Below are 24327 nucleotides of genomic sequence, written 5' to 3'. Positions count from 1 at the left end.
AATAATGTTTCCAGGGAAAAATTGTTTTTTCGATAATTGTTTCTGTAAGTCACTATATCTTTTATTGTTGTTTAAATCAATGGTCTAATTGTGATGTTAATTTCATTTGCACAAATTTTATAGAGATTCAAAACCTTTTAATAAACAAGTTATTGAAGAAATGAGACTATTCGAAATAACACCTGAAGAAATGAAAAATGCTAATCTTGTAAGTCGAACATTTTAATATCATCTGAATCTTGCTCATATATATCATATTTTAATATGACTTTGCAGATCTTTTTTCCAATTTTATATGAAAGTCATTATTATGTTGTTTGCATCAATATGCAAAAGAGAGTAATCAAAATCATCGACAACCTCCCACTGCCCAAAAAATGCCATGGGAAGATAAATATGTCACAACTTGTAAACTGGTAATTTGAACGTGTTTGTATGTTGAAGTGTTTTTAAATATATTCTTATTAACTTCATTGGTATAACAGATAGAAACCTTCGCGGAGTTCTTCAAAACTGTCGACCTGAACATCGCAACCAAAATTGCTAAATTCCTGTTCAAAATTTTGAAATTAGCTTGGCAGGACAGTTCAAATACAACAGATTGCGCAATATACTATATGAGACATATTCAAACTTATTTTGGCGATGCAAAGTGGGATTGTGGTATAACCAAAACAAATGTAACTTACATATTTCACATTTTGTTTGTTTTATAATTATTTAATAACTGCTTAATTTTATTTTTTTTGCAGGCAAACGGGATGCTTGAAGCTTTAAGAGTAAAATTCGTGCATTTATCATTAGATCAACTTTAAACAAAAAGTTGAACTATATTTTTAAGAGATATTTAGAAATTATAAAATAAGATTCTCCTGAAACATATAAGGTGTATGTAAATAAGTAGTACATTATGGTATTTTCTAGTCTTAAATTCTTTTCGATTTTCTAGTCTTAAATTCTTTTTGATTTTCTAGTCTTCAATTTTTTTCGATTTTGTTACAAAATGTTAAAAAATCACCATTTCGGGTCTTGGAATCAGCATTTCGGATCTTGAAATCACAATTTCAGGTCCTAAAACCATCCTTTTAGGACCTTAAACCCTCATTTCGGGATGAGAAACCATGATTTCTTGTCCTGAAACCATGATTTCGGGACACGAAACCATGATTTCGGGACAATAAACCACCCATTTCTGGACACGAAACCGCCCATTTTAGGTCCCACAACCACAATTTCAAGACCTGAAACCACCATTTCGGGACCCGAAACCCCCATTTTTCAGGATGAGAAACCATCATTTCGGGTCCCGAAACTATGATTTCTTGTCCATAAACCATCATTTCGGGTCCCGAAACCACGATTTCAGGACGATAAAGCACAATTTTGGGGCGCATTATGACAAAATCTTAAAAAAATTCAAAGTTACAACATTATCATATAAATACTATCTTCATTGAATGTTATCCCCACATAAATTATCTTCGACATATATTTGAGAGGATAAAAGTGACGTGAATGCAAATTGAGTTAATAGTGGATCATTCCATTGTTGTTGTTGTATTGAATTAAACACTATTGATGTTGTGGCCGTATTTCCCTTCATTTTTGATCTCGACGACTTCTTGTGGATTTTCTCAATTAAAGATTGTTTCCTCTTTGTTGGTGGTCATCCTAGACTTCTAACTTTGTTAGGAGAGTGTATCAAAATGGATGTAGCTGGAGATGAAAATAGAGATGGAGATTAGGATGCTTTTGTGCTTTTGTCTTTAGATGTTTCTGTGCTTCAATGATTAAGTGACATAAACTGTTCCATCAAGCCTTTTATGTCGTTCATCCAAAAAGAACAATTGTCTTCAGATTTTACTCCAACTTGTTGAACCTCTTGCATCAATCTAGTTAGACTATTATGACGTTTTTTTCTTCCACAAACATATCTGAATCATAAATGTTGGTGATAGTTTGATACCCACGCTTAATATATTTACACCAACGGTCCATTATATAACACATTGGTACCTCATTCACCCTCATTTTTTTCAACACATCCATGATATACCTACACAAAATACATCTGAACTCAAACAATCGACATTGACATTTAACATTGTAGTCAATTTCGATATAATACACTTTGTAAGAAAATCTCTTACATGTTCTCCTAACCCCCCAAATGATTTCCTCAACTCTAAATATACAAGTTGTCCATTCCTCTTCAATGACTGAGATATCGTATAACATCAACCCTCTAACTTCTTCTTGAACCAACCTAAATATATCTGAAGTGTAGAAGGTTTGGTATTGCCTTTCAAAGGCAAATCCATTGGCAGTTGGTATCAAAGAATTAAACGTTTAAAAATTCAATTTCTTTTCTCTATCAATATTTCTCAACAGAGCCCTATCATGTTACTCGACGAATTGTTTGAGGGATGTTTTGGAATGCACGTAGTTATCAAAGAAGACATTCATACTTTCACTCCGTTGAGATGTTGACATCCCGACCCAAAATTTTCTTTTCACATAAACAAGTATTCATTTAGATCTTTCCAAAAATAAAGATTTCAACCAGACATTATCTTCCAGCTGATAATCTTCTATTAGTCTAATCCAATCGTCTTTGCATTGTTGAATATTTATGGAGTTGTATACTATATTTTTCAGCCTCTTCTTTATTAGATGGTATTCAGTATGCCTTCCAAGTTTTATAAGAAGTTTCTTCATTATATGCCACAAACAAAAACGATGACGAGTTTTAGGAAATACCTTCTCAATTGCAATCGCCCTAGATTGACATTGGTCTGTGATTATGGCATTTGAAGGTTGATCATCCATACATTCCAACCAAGTTCTAAACAACCAAGTGAAAGAATTTGAATATTCACTTGACAATAAGCCACATCCAAGTAAAATGGATTGACCATGATGATTAACCCCGACAAACGGAGCAAAATACATGTCATAGAGATTTGTCAAATATGTTGTATCGAAAGAGATAACATCGTGAAAATCTTTAAAGGCAGCCTTGCACCTACTATTTGCCCAAAACACGTTTTTAATTCGGGATTCCTCGTCCAAATCAATAAGGTAGAAGAAGTTTGAGTTCCTGGTTTGCATTCTTAAAAAATAATTAGCGAGTGCTTCAACATTCCCCACTCACGAACCTCAACTTTCGTGCTTATGTAACGTAATTTCTACATGTTCTCTTATCAAAAGACATGTTTTCATACCCTCCAGTTTCCACTATAAGGGATTGAAATGTTTTGGCCACAATTATTTTAGCTTCATTGTTTGTATCCAATCTTCTCTTTACATTTCTGTCTATTACTTTATAGGATCTAACATGACGTATCCTCTTATGGATTAACATCACATATTCCCCTTCATTCCGAACCATAACATTAATATTTGCTTTACAATCTGTCTTCGTTATTGGTCTAGGCTGATGAAATTTATTTTTGGCCTTCGATTCTTTCATACAACTCACGACACAACCAATGCTGAAATATTTCCTCTTACCACCTACATTTTTGCTCCCTAACTTTATAATGCCAAATCTAGTTAAGTGGGCATATGATGTGTAGAATTGAAAAAGTTGTTTTTCGGAGGAAAATGTCATTCCAACACTAGAAATTTCACTGCAAAAAATAAGTGTAACTATAAGAAATACGTCATGAAACCACTGTTTCGGGACAAGAAACCATCATATTGTGTCCCGAAACTAACCTTTTAGGTCCTAAAACCACCTTTTCAGGTCCCGAAACCACCCATTTTGGGATATTATAGAAAATTTCCCCCGAAATTCTATTTTTTAGTCCTGAAATGATGATTTTGGGACATTTTGGGACGTCGAAATATACCATAAAATGTATATTTTTTTATACACAATCGGGTACCTTTCGGGTTTAACAAGGGGGATTTGTTCAGGTTCGGTGCTTTATCTACTGTATTGTTCAGGTTCGGTGCTTCAGTGCTGGTTTCCTGAAAGATAAAACAGTTCGTTATCACATAAAAATGAACTGAAATAAATCCATAAACTGTAAATAACTAGATTTGTAAAAACGATACCATGGATTGGGGTTCCATAAACCCTAAATAACTAGATCTGCAAAAACTAAATAACTAGATCTGTAAAAACAATACCACGGGCTGGGGTTTGGGGTTTAGAATTTTGGCCGGGGAGGTTTCAAAGAGAGAAATAAATGAAGCCGGAGAAGTTTCAGAGAGAGAAATAAATGAAGCCGGAGAAGTTTTATACCGAATATTATATATATATATATATATTATTTCGTTGATCCTTCATTGAGTTTATCATTTTTCTTTTATTTATAAGAGCCTCGTCTCATTTCTCTTTATAATTTCTCTCAAATTGAATTTATTTATGTTAGAAATTTTGTCTTAATTATAGAAAATATATATAAATTGATGTTACAAATAAATGAAATAAATAAAATATATGAAAAACAATATCACTGAATAAATGGTTGATTTGAGGCATGTACGTAGCACATTTCCCTTAAAACAGTTTCATCGTCTCCCGTTTGTGCTGGAGCTTATCGCAGATGACTATGTCCCAAGGTACAACGAATCTAGTAGTGATTCTGCACTGAAATCACTACTCATCGAACTTGATCAATATACCTGAACTATCATCGAGTTTCAACGAAAAATATCGAGCAAAGAACTCGAAGAACACTCACAAAATAAGAAGAGGACTTTTAGAATTCTAGAGTGAGAAAACATAAGAGGATTAAGTGGTTTGAGATTAAATATGAGGGGTTTTATATTGTTGAAAAGATAAAATTTCATAAAAATAAAATCAACCATTAATCTTTGATCCAACGACTAACCTTGATTGCCTCTTCATTGATCTTTGCATTTTCTCTTCATTAGAAATTACACATTACATGATTTTCTAAATTGCTAATAAATTGATAGCAATAATATCATTAAGGTTACAATGACAATTAACAAAATTAAATATATTTAATTTGATAATTGTTTTCAAGCCATTAAATGTTAATTACAAAATTAACAAATTAATTATAACAATTTAATTATTTAGATCAAATTTCACTTTAATTCACGTTTGAATTTCGTGTGAATTTTGTTTGAATTTTATTTGATTTTATTTACCCAAATTCTTATTTCCATTCATTAATAGAATTTATGAATTAACTTAAAATTTCAACAATCCCCCACATTAATGGAAATTGAAAGATTAACCCAATGAAAGGTTCAATAATTGAATTCTACATAGGATAGGTAGGGGTAACCCTTTGAATATTTCCTTATGAAAGTATATAACTTTAATAGCTTATTAGTAAATTCGATGTCCTTGAACTATTCTGCCATTTGTGTAAACGATTACACACTTTCACATAGAATTCTCCCTGATACATGTCAATATCTCATGGTTGTGTCCGTTTTGGCCATAGAACACGCGCCTAGTTCTGTGAGAGGGTTTAGAATTGAGTCGTGCAATTCCTTCGAAGCGACCCCACTTCTCTCTCACATAGGTGATCTCTTTTCTCACAAAAAAATCATTAAAAGCGATATGTTTATCCTCATCAAAATATATATTATTCGTTATAGGATTAATCCTCAACAATAAATTTCCAAGTTAGTACAATTAGGTTGTCCCATTGAACTTAGTTCTTGGGATCTCTAGTCTGCATAAGTTCAGTTTTCCTTTATACCAACTTATAGTAGGTTAATGTCTCAAAAGACTTCAAACTAACTCTCTATTCAATAATTTGATTAGTGGATCCACAATGTTATCTTTGACTAACATAGTCAAATGTGATAACTTTATTAGAGAGTATAGTTTAATGACATTATGCCTAGACTTGTCATAGACTCTAAGCTTATCCAATTTTCAAATTATTATCACAATAATTAGAAATTTCGTTAGTACATTCTTAGATAATCTTGGAATATCTTTTAATAAGAAGCATAGTCATTCGTACATGCTTACCATTCAAATATTTTTCTTATGAAAATATTGTTTACTTGGCTAACTAGTAGACAAAATGTTTTAAAACTATTTTGCCTTTGTGTAAACGATTATATATTTTGCATAAAAATATTTTATTTTCCGACATTTTTCAAAATTATTGATTATAACATTTAATCTATTAATCATAATTTTCTTAAAAGATTTCCATACATAGATTGCACTTTCAAGTGTAAACATATTTATATAGACGCAAAGTCTTTATTCAATAAAATCAATATATCATTTAATAACAACATGATATTTAGTGTAGTGCAATTCACATCCTTAATGAATTTAATCATTTTTGTTGTAATTTTCAATAATATGAAACAATTTTCATTGTTTTCACGATATATATAATTGTCATTTCCACTTTTTAACAAAAGTATGATTAAATTTTTATATCATTATTATAAAATTTGTTATAAGCCATATCAAGACTTTATAAACTTTATTTTTCATTTATTCCATAAAATTCTTTTGAAGACATTGGTTATTCAAAGTTTTATGAAAGTAATGTCAAAATATGACATGTTTCTTGATTTCAAAATCCTCAAATTTAACATATCGATTTGAGTACCAACTCAGCAAATACAAATTAAACATTTACTTGTTATTTTATTTCTTTTTATAAAGTTGCGCAACTTTATATTTTGTAGAGAACATATTTCTCTAACAATAAATTATCTTTTATTTATCATAATATACACAATTATTTTTGTATTATTATCAATAAAAATATTTATTCCCACATTTGTGTTGGTACCCCTTTTTTAAATCACACACATTTATATGATTTAAATCAATAGTTTTCTAATCAAGAAATTGTCACACAATTCTTTTACAAATTTTCTTTTGTTATATTTATCATACAATGAATAAGATAAATATATTATAAATATGTAATTGAATAAAACATAATTTCTATACAAGAGATTATAACGTTTATTCATATATAAATCATTTTTCGCATAATCTCTACATAAGAAATTAAAATATTTAATCAATTAAAATATTTATTTCAACACTTAATTTCTATAAAAGAAACTAGAATACTTAGTCAAATAAATATTCACCATATCACATGATTTCTACAAAAAAACCATAATGTTTCATGCATCTTTGACCGAAGTCGCTTAAACATTTATTTTCGGTTGCACATTTGTATTCTGTAATATTGGCACATTTGCCACATCATTCTCAAATCAAGCAAAACTTTCCTTGTAATTATTTGATTTCAAAAATATCAAATTAAGTAAGTCTTAATGAAACAATTTTACAATGTATATTAAATATATTATATTAAACCAAAATTAATACTAAACCACTGTATATAATATATATAGTCAATAACTTAGAAACATAATCAAATAAATATATTATTAAACAAATATATATACAATTTCATTTATCATTAAAATACCTTTATAAAATACATTATAATTAATTAGAATATTATTTATTACAATTAATTATAATATTGACCATTTATCTTTAATCAAATATAAAACTAACTAATTATATAAATAAGTTTTCATGTCATCAATTATTCGTTTCTTAATTAATCAGACGACCTTTAATATTATATAACAAATCTTTGTTAATCAAAGAACACATAATTTATGGCAAATTTCAAAATTATCTATTAAAATAAAATAGATAGAAAATAAATCTTTATTTATATATGTATATAAATTTCTAGATAATCATACTTATTATGAATGAACATGAATCATCATATTATTAGCTAATAACCATGATTTATATTAATAATCACTTATCAACATAATCAAATTAAACATAACTACAAATATATTTAACGTCTTAATCGAAGCACTTACATTGCCATGTTTTGAACAATAATCGACGTGAAACGACTATGCATGTTAAAAATAAATCTAAGTAGATTATTCTCACCGAGACAATTCTTACGAAGACAATTTTGACTAACATAGTCGCGTCTTTTTAAATGCATGATTAGAATAAGTACTAACACAAACACTTATTTAATCTCATTATACATATGACCTTCATTTTTTGTCATGATATATGGCACAATTTCTATAGAAGAAATTAAAATGTTTTAAAATATTAATGACAACATCATTTTGATAAATTAAATTTATACATAAAAAATCGTTAGGATCCCCAATTCATTTCATAATTTTTTACATAAGAAATTATAATGATGTCAACAATAATGATTAATGTCATTTTGACAAATCATATTTCTTATAAGAAGTCGTTATCGATCCATTAATCTCATCATTTATACACAAGAAATTAGAATGATTTTCACATGAATGACTCAAGTCATTTTAAGGATTCTAATTTCTATAAAGAAATTATAGACTACCTCATTCATTTCCAATATCAATGGATATAGTCATTTTAAGGAGTCTGATATCTATAAAGAAATCATTGATTATCCCATTCATCTCCAACATTAATAACTAAAGACATTTTAACTAGTCTGATTACTATCAACAAATCATTAACTATCCATTCATCTCATAATTTCTATACAAGAAACTAGAATAGTTTCAACATCAATAATGACCAAAGTTATTTTTAACTAGTCTAATTTCTATCAAAAAATCATTGACTATCTATTTATCTCATAATTTCTACACAAGAAATTCAAATGGTTCCAACATAAATGACTATAGTCATTTTATAACACATCAAATTTCTAAAAAAAATCATTGGCTAAAATTGAGATTTGAACTAGGGACCTTTCACACCACACACCTGCATCCGAACTTCAAACCACTACACCGACATGCTCTTTATTTGTTATACAGCTTTTACGACCTTTTGTTTCATTTATTAAGAAGAACATATTGCTCTTCTTTCACTTCACTTTGTCAACAAACGAATATATTACATTTAAAAACGATATCTTAATATCATAAAAAAATAATATATAAGACAATTTATATTTATAATTAAATTTTGTTTTATCCTTAGTTAACAAACACCATATCACATTTTATTAAAATGAAACCGTATGTTTCGATTATAATTATAATTAATTTTAATGAATATTAATCATCATTAAAATTTGAAAATAGAAAGCTAACTTTTTAATTTATTTCTTATACCAAATATATATATATATATATATATATATTATCTTAGCATTATATATATAAAGAAGATAGTGACAATACTACCCTTTTAGTGTTATTCAACAATAAATATTGACCACTCCTTTTGAAGGATTTAAAATCGATTTTATTATTCAAGCAACATTCATCATCTATTTTGTAACATCACAACTCTTATTTCTGAAACATCAAAGACAACAAATTTCGATAGAGCAAAATACTAAATAGTTTAACTCAATCGTACTATTTTAAGATTGTTAGAAATCTTGTCTTGAAATAAATTACAGAATATATATAAAATGATGTTACAGATAAATAAAATATATGAAGAACAATATCACATAATAAATGGTTGATTCGAGGCATGTGCCTAGCACATTTCTCTTAAAATAGTTTCATCGTCTCCCGTTTGTGCTAGAGCTTATCGTAGAAGGCTGTCTCTCAGTGTATAACGAATCTAGTAGTGATTCTGTACTGAAATCAATACGCATCAAACTTGATCAATGTACCTGAACTATCACCGAGTTTCAACAGAAAATATCGAGTAAAGAACTCGAAGAACACTCACAAAATAAGAAGAGGGCTTTTGGAATTCTAGAGTGAGAAAATATAAGAGGATGAAGTGGTTTGAGATTAGAGATGATGGGTTTAATATTGTTGAAAAGATAAATTTTTATAAAAATAAAATCAACCAATAATCTTTGATCCAACGACTGATCTTGATTGTCTCTTCATTGCCCTTTCCATTTTCTCTTCATTAGAAATTACACGTTACATGATTTTCTAAATTTCTAATAAATTGATAGAAATAATATCATGACAATTAACAAAATTAAATATATTTAATTTGATAATTGTTCTTCGAGCCATTAAATATTAATTACTTAATTAACAAATTAATTATAATAATTTAAGTATTTGGATCAAATTTCAATTTAATTCACGTTTGAATTTTGTGTGAATTTCGTTTGAATTTCATTGGATTTTATTCACCCAAATTCTCATTTCCATTCATTAATGGAATTTATGAATTAGTTTAAAATTCCAACAATTTCTCCGGTGAGTCGTTCGGTCTTCTTCTCTTATCTTAACTCTAGTTTGTATCCATTGGTATTAGAGTCGTCAATCCTCACGATGGTCAATAACATGCATCAATCGAGAAACGACTCACTGTGTGCATTCATAAATTATATTATTGAGACTATAAACAAGATGCATAATTGGATGAAAAACAAAGTTGAATCAATCGAAGAACAATTGCACTTATTGTCGAGAAGGGGCGGGTATATAGGTTAATAAAATTTTGCAAAAATATCCAGAATAGAAGTAGTAAGGGAAGACAACCTAATAAGTCTGCAAAATAGGATGCAAGGTGAAATCGAATACTATATTCATCGGTTTGAAGGTGCTGATTGAAAGATGAATCATCAAAATAGAAAAGTATTTTAGATCTAGTCAAACTCTTACAGAAAAATATGGTTAAATTAGCAAAAAGAGAAACTCATTATAGAAGCACATAAGTGGTTTAACTCTGATTTATTTTCTAGAAATACAAGTATTACCCTAACTTGGATGGAGTTGAGAGAAGCTATTCAAAATTGGTATAATCCAATACATTCAAAGAATACATTATCTATGGAAATGCTACGTGTTATAATATAAAATAATATATATGTAAGATATTATTACAAATATTATGATAATATCATTATATTATTATATTTTTTTTATAAATCTAATTTAATGTCTATATAATAAACATAATATTTATAATCCAATATAAAAATTTAATACAATTTCTCTCTATTCTAACATGGTATTGAAGTCTTATTTTTGTTCTTGAGCACACAAAGTCATAGTTTTTAATGCTCGAATTGAGCCTCCTGAATGAAGAAGCCCGGTAAGCGGTAGTTGAAGTCAGAAATACGACCTCTATTAGATATACGGTTTATGCCGTAAAGGTACGAAGTTGGACTAATTTGGAAACATTAGGGAATTTGCTTTATACCTACTATTTTGTCTGGTTTTTGGTTCCTAGTCTTATTTTATTAGTCTCCATGATTGGGTTTTTTTGGGAAGAACCATAGTTGTAGGATTAATGACGGGCAACATGATGAATCTAATATAGCCTTCACTTCAAAGGCGAGCCCCCCTAGTGATAGGGGAAAGAAGAGTGGGTATGCGGACTTCTTTCGCTTGAAGCTACAGGCTGGCTCTATAGTACGCACGTTCCTGTCCTTGCGACTGGTTCTTCCCCAATCAGGCCAAGACAAGCTATACTAACGACCTCAACTACAAAATTTCTTAAATAATTTTTAGAAAAAATGTGGATTAACTAATGAAAGAAAAATAGAATCAGATACATTCTTAAAAGAGAGTACTTTACCTTTTTTTAATAGGACAAGAAATAAAAAGGCTAGTCCTTGAAAATGCCCGGAATGTAGGGGTCTACTCTTCTTTTTTGTTGATAGAGCCGCTCTACCTCTTTCTACTCGTCCAACTCTCTTCACCAACTTGTACAATCGATGCCACAAAGATAGCCAACTATATCATAAAATAAATAAGGAAAGGGGCGACAATTTGGCACCAGATATCCGGAGGTGTGGAAAGAGAAACGTCTAGAAGCAGAAAAACCATAAAAAAAACGACGATTGTTCGTGGAGGTTTCCATAGAAAGAGCCCTTGATTCTAGCAAATGGATCACAATTACATGTACCTGAGAGCATACCGATGGAATGAAAAATTTCCTTCATTGGATTATTAGCATTATGAACAAAATTCAAACAAAACTCAAAGCATAAATAACTTGATTAACTACACACATTAATTTGAACTTCAACGATAAGAGTAACTTAAAGATCTCGTATGTATGTAGTATATTCATAAGAGAGAAAAAGATTACCTTAAAGATACAAAGAAAGTAGTAACAAATATAAGAGTAGCTTTGGGAGAATTCTGAACTCTGGTAAATAGATTTCTCCAAGCATTCAAGGAGTTTTCAACAATAGTTACTCGGACTATTGCTAGGAGGTTAAGAGAGAGCTCTTAGGGTTTCAAATGTGATAATTGTGGTAGTTATGGAAGATTAAAAGGGTTTATATAGGAAGTTAGAAGGATGTGTTGGTCATTTTAGGCAAAAATGAGTTAAATCAATTGGCGAGTCAATTAGGCCTCACTTGATGGCTGGGCCGAGTTGTAGTCGAGTGTGCCGGAGAGCCACGGTAGAGGCCTACATTTTTCATTTGTGATTCAAATAATTTCATCAACTAGGGCCCAAGTAATTTTTGAAATTTCCGCTTCACCCTTGCATGATTTCAATTTCTTTTTGCAAATCACGACTTTGTTGAGTTCTTTCGAACTGTTCAAGCCATGCCCCAGGTTGAGCCTATATCTGTTGGAAATGAATGATCCCAGCTACGAGTTGTGTGTTTCACAATTCTAACGAGAGGGCTTGTGAATTTGGAAATCTTTGATTAAACGGTGATGGCCTCAAAATGAATTATGGGTCAAGCCATGAGCTTTACTTGGTATGAATCAAAAGTTGACATCCATAACTTTCCAATGGTAGATCATTCCCAATGAATGGAAATTAGAACTAAAGTTATTAACTTTTGAAGTAGAGTCTATCCTTATTTGGCTTCTAAATCTCGAATATGGGGGATGGGTCCACTTGTATCGACCTAGAAGGTCCTCTAAACATTGAATGACGCCTCAGGACTATTGTCATTCGAAAGGTGTGTGAGTTAACTTTCTATGCTAGGTCGATCATCTTGATTGACTCGAGTCAGTGCTCTAAATGGCGGTCGAGGCAGCCGCCTAAGCGGTAGGCGGGTCCTACACCGCCTCACCTATACATGAGGCGGACAATTAATTATTTATTATTATTAATTAATTAATTTTTAATATTAATATATATATATTTAATAAAAAAACTCTTTACCTTCCACTTATTCACTGTTTATTTAAAATGAATCTTTATCTTCCACTTCATTTCTAATTTCTTATCTAGTTGCTTCTCCTTCTATTTGATTCTCATTCACCACATTTGGTCATCTACATTTTCTTTCCGTCATCTAACTAATAACATTGGTATTTATTTATTAATTTTCTTATATAACTTATTTTTTCAGCTTTTACTTATTTATATTATGTTATTTAGTAATTATTTATCGTGAATAATATTTATAGAGATAAGTAGAATTATTGACCTATTTAGCCTTTTTATCTAAATGATTAATATTGGATTATTTGAATGGAGGAAAAAGTTAAACAAATAGCGGTTCAAGTGTAATTGAAGAGAAAATCTAATGATATTGTTTGAGATTATGGGGTGTTATATTCCAAAGAGAAACGGGATTGGATCACTTGTAAATTATGTAAGAAACTTATTAAAAGAGGTGTTCATAAAATGAAAACATTATATTGCTGGTATTGTTGAACAAGTTGAAGTATGTCATAAAACATCCGATTAAGACAAAAAAGAGTAAAAGATCATCTTGAAAATACTAAGAATAAAAAATGTGCAAATGTAGAAGAGCTAAAAGAAGAGAGAGCTGAAGTTAATATAGACGTTGAAGATGATTTGACAATGGAGACAATTTCTTTAAGGAAAAAGTCAAAGAACCTTAGAAGTACACAAAATCAATGTTCCCCCGTAACTGAAAGCAAGAAAGAACTCTATTTATCCGGAAAGACAGTAAAAAAAAATTCAATTACATCGAACCTTCCGTTTAGCTAGACTCCTCCTGAGCAATTCACCTATCACTTGAGTCGTTTCCATAAAGCTTTCTCAGATAGTTTCCTTTCTCTACCATCAAGAAGGCCCAACGTAAAGTAAAGGCAAAGGCAGACATACATAGATATTCAACCAATCATTGCAGAAACAATAGCTCGTCTTTCCCTTGTTGTGGAGTAGAGTTAGCCCTTTTAGACACAAGTTTCGATCTTTTCAAAGAGCAAAAGAGTTCTGAACTCAAAATGCAAGTATTAACAATTATTCAAAAATCAAATATCTAATTATTTAGGAGTAAGGACTGTCCGTTATAATAGGCGTGTGAGACATAGCGTTGATGACCCTTTTTCATTCATAACCGAGCATTGAACCCTTAAAATGAATACTTTGTTTTTTTTAGTTTAATTCAGAAGTAAACTAAACTAGAGACTCTAAAGTCAATTTTATCGGTTCGTCCGCAAACGGATCGATCTAAAATCTGTACGGACCAATAATTAAAAGTTATATACTAGATAACTCTATTTTTGGTTCTTCATCCCTTTTTATTTTTTACGGGATGAAATTAAGTCAAGAGGTTCTCTAATATGGCTAGTATAAATGACATCTAAAATGTTTTTTTTCTTAAAATAGTGCAAGGATCAAATGTATCATAAAAAACTCTTATCTTCTACCGCGAGAATACGTGAGGAATGTAACTATGTACTACATGAGATTTGACTAATTTCAAATCGCACAAACCATTAAAGACAATTCATCTTGGCTATCAATTTAGAGATTGAAGATTTTTTTTGGTAATTTTTCAATTGCTAGTGATTTTTTTTTTATTAAATGGCCTATTTGAAATGATATTTTATTAGAAGGTCTGTTTGAAATCAACACGAAGTAGAAATTTGAAATGAATTCGTCGTTACTTTGAATTTTCAATGGAGAAGATATTATTATTAAGTGTAAATAAGAGAGATGATTGGACAGAAACGATGGAGCAATATCAATTGGATGAAATTTCATTTATTTGTTTCAGTTTTAATTTATTTTAGTTATGTTTTTTTGTGGTAGCCCCTGAACTAATTCCTCTTTTATTTTAGCACCGTAAGAACTAATCAAAATAATTTGTAACTAATTGTTGTGGATTATCTGTGAATTTAAAGTTTTATTATAAGAGCTTAATTCATTTATCTTTCTCACATTTATTATGCAGTTTCTATCAGTTCTATCTGATCGACTTCGACTTCGTTTTTTCGAGCGAACCATTATGTCTTCTTCTCTAATCTTAACTTAACTCTAGTTTATATCATAATCTTAATAATTTCTTTAATTCAATAATAAAAAATTTATTTTATATTCAAATAAATATGTATTAAGGCATACACAACTAGATTATAATATATAATCCACTAAGACCCATTAACATACCTTAAATGACAAAATTTATAATTTTGATTTTCATTTATAACGTTTTAATTAGTTGAAATAAAATCATAATGTTAGTTTCTAATATTTAAAAAAACTTAAAATAATATACAATTATATCATTTTTATAAAATAATAATTAAATTAAATAGGCATGTTATATTTATGTTAATAATATATCACTATATAATAATACTGAAATATTTATGATTCATTTAAACTAGGGTCGACAATTTTAGACCTGACACGAAAACACAACTCGGACCGAACACGAAAAATTATATTAGGGTCCTGTATTTTTTTTCGTTCGGGTTAAAATAAGGTCGACCTATTTAACCTAAGTAATAAACATGTCAAAATCGGGTCGACCTGAAATGACCCAAAGTAGACTCGATAACCCATTTACAAGTTTCTTTTGTTGAGTTTTGTGTTATTCTTTCCTATTAACTCACTCATTTTCTTTTGTAAAATTTTTTATAAACGGATTTGTAATTTAATTATTTTTATCGGTGTTATTTTAATTTGAAATAGAGATATCTGAATTAATTGTATCGGGTTTGGTTCGAGTTGAGTTAGATAAATCAGGTCAAACGAGTTATGTTCGGTTCAATCACAAATAAACGGGTCAGATTTTATGTTAGAAATTTTGACCCAAATCAAGTTCAAGTTAGTATCGTTTAACCTGTCAACTCGAACTCATCCATCAACATGAAATTGACCCAAATTACTATCCCTAATTTAAACGATTTTAAAAATAAGCTAAAGAAACTTTTTTAAAATTAAAATAAACTAAAGTTTTTTTTTTTATATATATAAAAAATAAAATGACCGTCGTTATTAACTCTATTCCAACCTCCTAAATAATATAAACCCCATTTCAATTATTAACAAAGTATTGATAATAATGTTTAAATAACATAATATCACAATTACATTTAGTAAGAGTATTATAATAAATAGACTTAGAAATTAAACATTGATAATAAATATTTGATTTTCATCATATTGCGGCGGCGGTGGCAGCTGGTACAACAACGAGTGAATTACGGGATGCATGGCACCAACGAATATAACAAGAGTAAAGATCCGGCCAATCTGAAGAAGGACAATGAGTAAAATAATGAAGCCAAAGAGAAAGAACCTTCTCTTGTTCATCTTCTCCTTCCAATTTCTCAATCGTCTCTTCCAAAGATCTCTCCACCTCCATTCTTTCATTCACACTCAGAATCGGAGCATCTGTACCATTACTTGCTCGACACAGTAATGGCAACCATGACATCAACATCTTCATCTTACTTTCATTCAATTTCTCCTTCTTATCTTCGTCTATCCCCTTCATATCTTTCACTTGCTTAAACAAGAAAGCTATATATTCAAAAGGGCAAAGTTAGGATTTAAAATATTCTCGGACTAAAATGTTTTCATAAAACTTATCCGAACCAGAATATATAATAATAATATCAAGCAAACAAACCAAATATACCTAGTTTACTGTTTTTAACGACAGAAAACTATCAATAACGACGGCAATTTTCATTGTTATTGTTATTTCCCTACAAGATAGTTTGAACTACCCGGACTATAGACGAATAAACTTGTACATAGATCCGCCCTTTTATATTGAAATTTAGAGTTTATAAATCAATTATATAACTTACGTACCAGATATCTTAACAAGAGATCCTTGAAGTCGAGGTTGAACAGAAAGAGCCATTCGAGCAAGACGAGTAGCCGAACCCCAATTACTCACAGCTTTCTGTACACAACCACAAGCAGCCATTCTCTCCGCTAGCCAAAGCAATTCTGCCGCCACTTTCTCAGCCGAGGAAGCATTAAACCGATCTTGTTCCTCATTGATTAACTTCGCTCCATATTGTTTAACCGACTTCATAACACGGTTTAAACTCCAATAGTCCTCCCCGGCTTCTCCTACTTCGCCCCAAACCGCTGCATCAAGTAATCTAAGAGTTCTGGTGAACGCCATTGACAAGACACTGCCAAGTTTAAAGAAAATTCACTTCCAGTTGTTTTTCTTAACACTAAAAATTAATTAAGATGTTCTTCATTTAATTACTTACCTGCAGTTGACTTGACGAAGAGCTTCAGACCCTACCTGTAGATTCTCATCCAATAACCTATCGGTTAAAGACCTGACGACTTCGTATTTTCTTGAGTTAACGGGTAGATTGCTGACAATCGCTAATAGTTGAGTTAGTGCTCTGGCGATGCCGGAATTGAGGTCGGTGGTTTCAGGCGGTGGGATTGGTGGAGGATAATCGAGATGGGTTTGGGAAGAGGATGAAGATGAAGATGAAGGGTCTAGGCAAGGAAAAAGAGAAGGAAGGAGACGGAGGAAGAAAAGGAAGGATGAGATGAAGAGGGAACGAAGGATGTGAAGAAACTTAAACTTTGTTGTTAATGGAAGAAGGTATCTGTCGATGAAGATGAAGATGGATGTGATTATGTTTCTTAGTAACAGAGGACCTATGGTGGTCGGCGAGCTCCCCATTGATCTGATCTCTTTCTTTCTTTCTTGGGGAAGAAGAAGAAGAAGAAGAAGATGAAGATGAGTTCAAGTATGTATATCAATTATCTATGCATTTTTGTGGTGGTAAGTCATTTGGAAATATTCATCTCCATACACTTATTTTATTTGATTTTTTTTCTCTCTCATCATTTCATCTCTATCTCTCCAAACTTTTGGATTGCCATGAATGAAAGTAAGGAGTGGTTGGAAGGTCAAATTTTTGTTCTGCAAAATCTGCAAATTTGTTTGTTAGGGAAGAAAGAACACAATGTTTGTATGTTTTTCCAATAAAAAGTAAAAAAAAAGCTTTAGTTTGATTCAAAACTTATAAGATGAATTTAAGGTAAGAATTTGTTACACTAATTTTAATTAATATACAATTTTTTTATTAATTTATTTTTTCAACTTTATAAATTTTAATCTCAATATTATTTTTTAAAATATTAATTAATTATATATATATAATAATAAAACATGAATAATTACATACTCAACTACACTATATTATACTTAGTTCCATGTTCATAACAAACGTAATCTAAACACATATTCCAATTTCTAACTTCAAACCTTTTGAAGTATTTCTAAAGCGTCTTAATACTCTGAGTTGGGTTTGAGTAATTTTTTTTAACATATTAATTTAGATAAAATAATATTTAATTTTTTTTAAATTAAATATATATTAATAAATTTATTATATTTATTTAAGTCCATATCCAATTCATACTTCTATCCTTCTGTGTTTTAAAAAATTAATTAATTTAATATAATTTAAAATTTATATAAACTGATTTTTTATTATTAGATAATTTATTAATAACATAAGATTTTACATTTCAAACAAAATATAAAAAAAATACATCAAACAAATTTTTAGATGTAATATTTTTTTAAATAATAAAATATTTATATGAAGCTGAACTTTTAAAAATGAATATCCACTCCATTTGGATTATATATATATATATATATATTGTTAATAAGGATTTTCTTTTCTAATAATTTATTTATTTATTTTAATTATATATTAATAAAAACTAATATATTTATATAATTTATTTTAAAATAAATTATTTTTTGATTTACATAATTTATTAATATTTAAAATTAAGTTAATAATTTTTTTAAATAAAATATGTTAAGGGTTATTAATATACAATTAAGGAGTGTATATTATTAATAATAATAAAAAAAATTAAAAATATATTTTGTATTAATTATTAAATATTATTAAAAATAAATAAGTTAAACATTTAAACTTAATCAAATATACCCATAAATTTTCAATCTGATTTCACATTCCCATAAGAAAACTTGAAAAGGAAAATGTACTCATTATTATGATAAATTGAGAATGATGAAATTAACCATTACAAAATGAGATTTTTTCAACACAAATACTATTAATTCCCAGTTTAATCATATACAAACAAATTCATTATTACAAAATCCAATTCTATTGTCACGCAGCCGCAGGCAGCTCTTTTCACATGCAAGATAATAATAATTTCAACCATAACAAAAAAAAAAAATCATAAAACTAAAATATCAAATAAATCAAGCAATTACAAACCGCCCATAAATTTCTATATTACACAATCGAGATGATTTGTTGAAGAAATAATCCTTTTTCAATATCCAAAACGAATAACAATGCACGACATGTCGTCTTTACTCTCTCTATTCAACGCCTCCGCTACCAGCTGCTTGCTAGCCTTCTGTGGATCCTTTATCTTCTTAGCAATATCAACCGCATCTTGATTCGACATAACCTGCGAGAAGAATTGGATCGAATCAATTCATCAAATGGGTAAAATTTAAGATATAAAAAAAGGTTTATGGTACAATAATTTTCCCCCAACAACTGGTTTGCAATTAGAGATTTATGAACAAGAAGACAAAGACAAGTACCTTCTTCTACTCTAATGTTGTTTTATGAAAGAAAGGAACGAAATGTACTATTCTAAGATTGAAATGACATTAAAACAACCGAAATTGCACTCGTTGAGAAAGGTTGTCAATCCCTTCAGCAATTGCATTCTTTGTCAAGAATGGGGTATTGATGCCAACAAAGTCACTAAAACTACAAGGACCTGAGGCGAGAGAAGACTATTCACTTTGTTTCATTATAATGAAAAATTACTATCGTTTTTCAAAAGAGAAAGAATACAATAATCTTTGGGAGCAAAAAATAGAGGCAATGAAGAAAGAGGTCCAAGAATTCCTTATATTCAAAGTGAATTCCGGAGCAAATTAGTAAAATTGTTCATGATAGAGTTAATATTCCAGTAAGGAGAAATGATCATTTGAAATAATTTGAAGAACGAAGAAGTGAAAATGTAAATATAAATTCTTCTGAGGATAGGATGTAACTAAAGTTAATAGTTTTTTTATTGTATAGACGCTCATTTTGTTTCCATTGCATCAAAAATCGTTTTGCTTCCTCAATATCCATTAAGTTTGTTGCTTACTAAACTTTTAAAATGGCTCAAATTACATGTTACATCAAATCAAAAGCTCTTTTAACTTACTAAACTTTTAAAAACGGCTCAAATTACATGTTGTCATCAATTTTTTTGTGTTAAGTTTGTAAACTATCTATCTTAATCACAATTTTGACAAGTATTTTTTTCTTTCTAATATAATCGTATGAAAACAAGACAGAAAATAATTTGAGACATTTCTAGAAGTTCAGTAAACAAAACATGTCAAACCTATGTTGAAGAAGCAAAACAAGTTTTCATTGTAAGTTGAGAAAGCTAAATATTGGGTTTTTATTACTAATTTAACAAAATAAAATTTATTTTCTTAAAAAGAAAAGGAAGAAAGAAGATTTTTTCTTTACCTTCCATAAGCCATCGCTAGCCAGGATAAGGAGATCTATCTCGACATCGATGTCAGCAGTTGTAACATCGGGATCTGATCGTAAGTGCGTTTTGAGATTCTTGTCCCCAAAAGCCCGAGAAACAGCTAACTGTCCATTTACTCTTGGCACATCTCCTACAACAAGTTTTCATCGTACATTAAAACCACAAAACAAAGACAAAGACAAAGATCTCAGACTGTAAAAACATTCACATCCTAAGACAAATTAAAACCTGGCAAGTTTGAGACAAATCCTCCTCTGTCTTCAATGCTGTTTCGTTCTGCATTGGGATCGTGCTCTACGCTCAACTGAATTGCTTGTCCTCGTCTTGATAAGACCGCTCTCGAATCTCCGACATTTGCCACCCAAAGTTTTCGACCATCTATAAGAATAGCATTGACTGCAGTCGATCCACCTCTCCCCAAATCGGGTTTGTGCGATAGAATTGCTTGATCTGTCTTTTCGTACGCTTTTCCAAAGGCTCTGTTTGGATCACCCCAGAAATCCTCCTGAATTTTGATTATAGTATTGAATTTCAATTCTATTTAGCATGGAAAATGGACATTATAACAATTATATTGACAGCTTTACCTCTTCTAGGATGTTGGAAAACAAATTTTTCTGCAAATAGGCAGGAACCGTATCGCCTAAATGGCCGTCGTAGATTGCGAAAAGACCAACCTCATGTCCGTTAAGTGTAACAAATTTTGAAACATGAAAATCCTCCATAGGATGGCTTGCTTTTCCTTTCATTAAACTGTAACCGTATTTGACAGAACCACGACTACTTCTCCCTTTACCGGAGCATTGCGATGACTTTCCTCCAGAACTCTACAGAAAAAATCAAAGGATGGATTACTCATTTCAATTCTATTTACAGATATTCTATTTTCAATTCTAAAAAGAATGAATTGAATGGACAAATAATTGAAGTAATGAACTCTATGCATCTAGGTTAACATGGAATTTCAAACTGAAACCCTAAAAAGCTAAACCTGACATCAAACAAGTATCATCATATCTTCTCTTTCAAACCAACCAATCAAAATACAGAATTCATCTTAAAATCTAATGGATCATGATGTGAATATTCCATTAATAGAGCATGATAATGAACAAACAATATATATTAGAAAAGGGGAAACAAATTAAACAGATAAGGAAGAGGGAACTGAATAATCACCTGAGAACTGAAACAACACAGATTATCCATAGATTCAGCTAGTATTCAGTCTGGGTATGAATAAATTAGCATAAAAATATGACCTTGAAATCTCAAGAAACCTGTAGAGTTGAGCAACTGAATGAAATGATCCGATTTGTCAAAAGATCCTTTATTTATAATAAAAACTATGGATGGAATCAATCAATCAATCACCTCTTCACTTCCGTCGGCCGATCAACCAGTCTAAACAAAACTTGGGAACTAATAAACGATCAAAACCCTTGAGCAGAAAACAAGAGATGTAACAGACCCTTTATTAATAGTTGAAATAACAGAGAAAGAGAGGTGGGTATGCTGTGTGAAGAAGATAGGAGATGAAGATGAAGGAGATGATAAAGGAAGGAAGGAAGGATTCGAAGTCTTTTTCGAGGATGGAGAATTGTGAATCCGTTTTGGAAGAAAAGAAAGAGGTGGCTATCCATTGACTTTCTTCTCAATTATTTCGGGTCATCTGTTTACAGCCAGCGGGTCAAAGCTCTGTTTGTTTGTTTCATTCATTCATTGCTCTCATCCCAAAATCTTTATTTTAAATTTATTCTTTACAATATATATAATAATATAATAATACCCGTAGAATAAAACATTTAAAATATAAAAGTGGATTTAGTCAATTTTTCTTAGATAATTTGAAAATCTTTATTAGGGAAAATTTATTAATATGGTAGGATACAAGATTTTCAAAATTTATATGAAAATAATATTTATAAATTAAATATATATATATAATACTTATAAATTTTAATTTTGTTTCAAAATTAGATTTTCCAGCAAATCAATCAAGTCTTAATAATTTTTTAAATACATTTAAAACTCTAAATGTAATTTATTTATTTTTTACAAACTTTAATAGATATATATTATTTTTTAAATAAATTTTATATTAATTTGATTATAAATTTCTAAATTTTAAAAATAAATCAAAATATAATTAAACATTAATATTATTTGATATGAACAATATATTGTCAAAATTAGGTATGATCTGGTATATATATATCATACTCACCACGTAAGTTATATTATAAAAATCTTATAAATTATTGAATTAATTTTAATATTAATCAAATAATTATAAAAATATTAATATAATATTTTTAAACAAAATTTCTTATTAATATATTTCGAGTTTGATTGTATTGAATTATTTAAAATAGTCTTATATCCAAGTATATTATATCACCTTATTTTAAGTACTCAACTCATCAACTCATCTGGTAAACACACTTAATCCAAATATAGTTTGATCTGATTCAAATTTAAGACTTAGAGAAAAAAAATTTAAATCATGAAAGTCTATGTAAAAAGTTTTCATTCTTGCATTATGAGTGACAAATACATTACTATTTGTTATACAGGGCTAGATTTGCTGTACCCGATCATGTTTCATTTGTTAAACTATCCTTCAAAAACAAATAAATTATACATTATAAATAAATAAAAAAATAAATTTTATTATTGTTTTTAAAGGATGGTTCAGCAAATGAAACATGGACTGATATATATCGATCATATCTGATCCGGTTATATATTGATTAAAACTATGGTTAAAATAATATATTTTAATTATATTTATTAAATAATTTTAATGATTTAAAATATAATTTCAATACTTGAATAATATCATAAGGTCAAGTTATGAATGAATGAGTCATATTAGCTTTAAAATTTTAAAAGTAAGAAAATATTCAAATAATATCAAATATCACAAAATATGTATTATAATTAAATTTAATTTTATGTTAAATGAAATAAATAAATAAAGTACATTACTAATCTTAGGCTTTATTCGGTAATTTTTTTTATTTAATTTATACAAAATCAAATTTTCAATTAATCATTTATTATCTATTACATTTAATTAATTATAATACTAAAATACTCTTTATTTATTATTATTATTATTTATTTTATTTATATATATTAATACTCTTTAAATATTTTTACTAAAAATAATTATCACATTCTCAAAATTATAAACTATCATTATTTTTTTTTTCTCTCTAAATTATTCAAATTACCCAAATTCACAAACACAGCCTTAGTTTTCATTGAAAATAATTTGAATCATCCTAAAATAAATTTATATACCAAAAAAAATATTATAATTTTTTTTTTACATAAAAGAGATTAAATAAAAAGAAAAAGTCATTTATAAAATATTGAACTAGTTAAAAAGTAATATTTTGATCATAATTTTTATTATATTTGAAAACTTTATAAAATTAAAAAGAAGTATTATTTTATTATTATTTAATATATAAACGTGATTAGATTTTATTTATTGAAAAGTATGTAAAAAATAACATTTCTTTAATTGTGATAAAAATTTGATTTTTCATAATATATTATTACATATTCTCATTTTATCTTTAAATTATTAAATTTATTAATTAAAATATTTTAATTTTAATTTTATTAAATTTTATATAAGAATAATATTTTAATAAATTATCTTAAGCAAATTT

General features: G+C 28.9%; 2 protein-coding genes across 3 annotated transcripts; both read right to left on the bottom strand.

Annotated features, from left to right (window-relative positions):
* Positions 1-16105: 16105 nt before the first annotated feature.
* On the bottom strand, positions 16106-17915 carry LOC124921786. Its single transcript, XM_047462489.1, has 3 exons — positions 17323-17915; positions 16907-17238; positions 16106-16609 (listed from the first exon to the last, which is right to left on the bottom strand). Exons 1-3 carry the CDS (start codon positions 17751-17753, stop codon positions 16245-16247), a joined length of 1128 nt encoding a protein of 375 aa, XP_047318445.1. The 5' UTR covers positions 17754-17915; the 3' UTR covers positions 16106-16244.
* A 1241-nt stretch (positions 17916-19156) lies between these two features.
* Positions 19157-22251, bottom strand: LOC124919054 (probable protein phosphatase 2C 9). 2 transcript variants are annotated; one of them, XM_047459184.1, is made up of 6 exons: positions 22016-22251; positions 21821-21937; positions 21229-21468; positions 20870-21146; positions 20617-20771; positions 19157-19543 (listed from the first exon to the last, which is right to left on the bottom strand). In XM_047459184.1, the coding sequence occupies exons 2-6, from the start codon at positions 21848-21850 to the stop codon at positions 19403-19405; spliced, it is 843 nt and encodes a 280-aa protein (XP_047315140.1). In that variant the 5' UTR covers positions 21851-21937; positions 22016-22251; the 3' UTR covers positions 19157-19402. The 2 variants fall into 2 exon arrangements, with proteins under 2 accessions (XP_047315140.1, XP_047315139.1); XM_047459183.1 differs by having other exon boundaries at positions 21821-21921.
* Positions 22252-24327: the final 2076 nt, after the last annotated feature.

Source organism: Impatiens glandulifera, chromosome 1 (genome assembly GCF_907164915.1).
Source record: "Impatiens glandulifera chromosome 1, dImpGla2.1, whole genome shotgun sequence".
Lineage (NCBI taxonomy): Eukaryota > Viridiplantae > Streptophyta > Magnoliopsida > Ericales > Balsaminaceae > Impatiens > Impatiens glandulifera.
Note: the sequence above shows the minus strand (reverse complement) of the source record. Positions and strands in the feature narration are given on the sequence as shown.

Excerpts from the sequence above, each read along its gene's own strand:
- LOC124921786 (XM_047462489.1), bottom strand. The coding sequence starts at position 17,753 with ATGGGGAGCTCGCCGACCACCATAGGTCCTCTGTTACTAAGAAACATA. Across the intron at positions 17,239-17,322 it reads CTTCGTCAAGTCAACTGCAG|TGTCTTGTCAATGGCGTTCA; the intron begins GTAAGTAATTAA and ends TAAACTTGGCAG. Across the intron at positions 16,610-16,906 it reads ATCTCTTGTTAAGATATCTG|CTTTCTTGTTTAAGCAAGTG; the intron begins GTACGTAAGTTA and ends TTGAATATATAG.
- LOC124919054 (XM_047459184.1), bottom strand. The coding sequence starts at position 21,850 with ATGGATAATCTGTGTTGTTTCAGTTCTCAG. Across the intron at positions 21,147-21,228 it reads TTTCCAACATCCTAGAAGAG|GAGGATTTCTGGGGTGATCC; the intron begins GTAAAGCTGTCA and ends ATCAAAATTCAG. Across the intron at positions 20,772-20,869 it reads ATTTGTCTCAAACTTGCCAG|GAGATGTGCCAAGAGTAAAT; the intron begins GTTTTAATTTGT and ends AACTTGTTGTAG.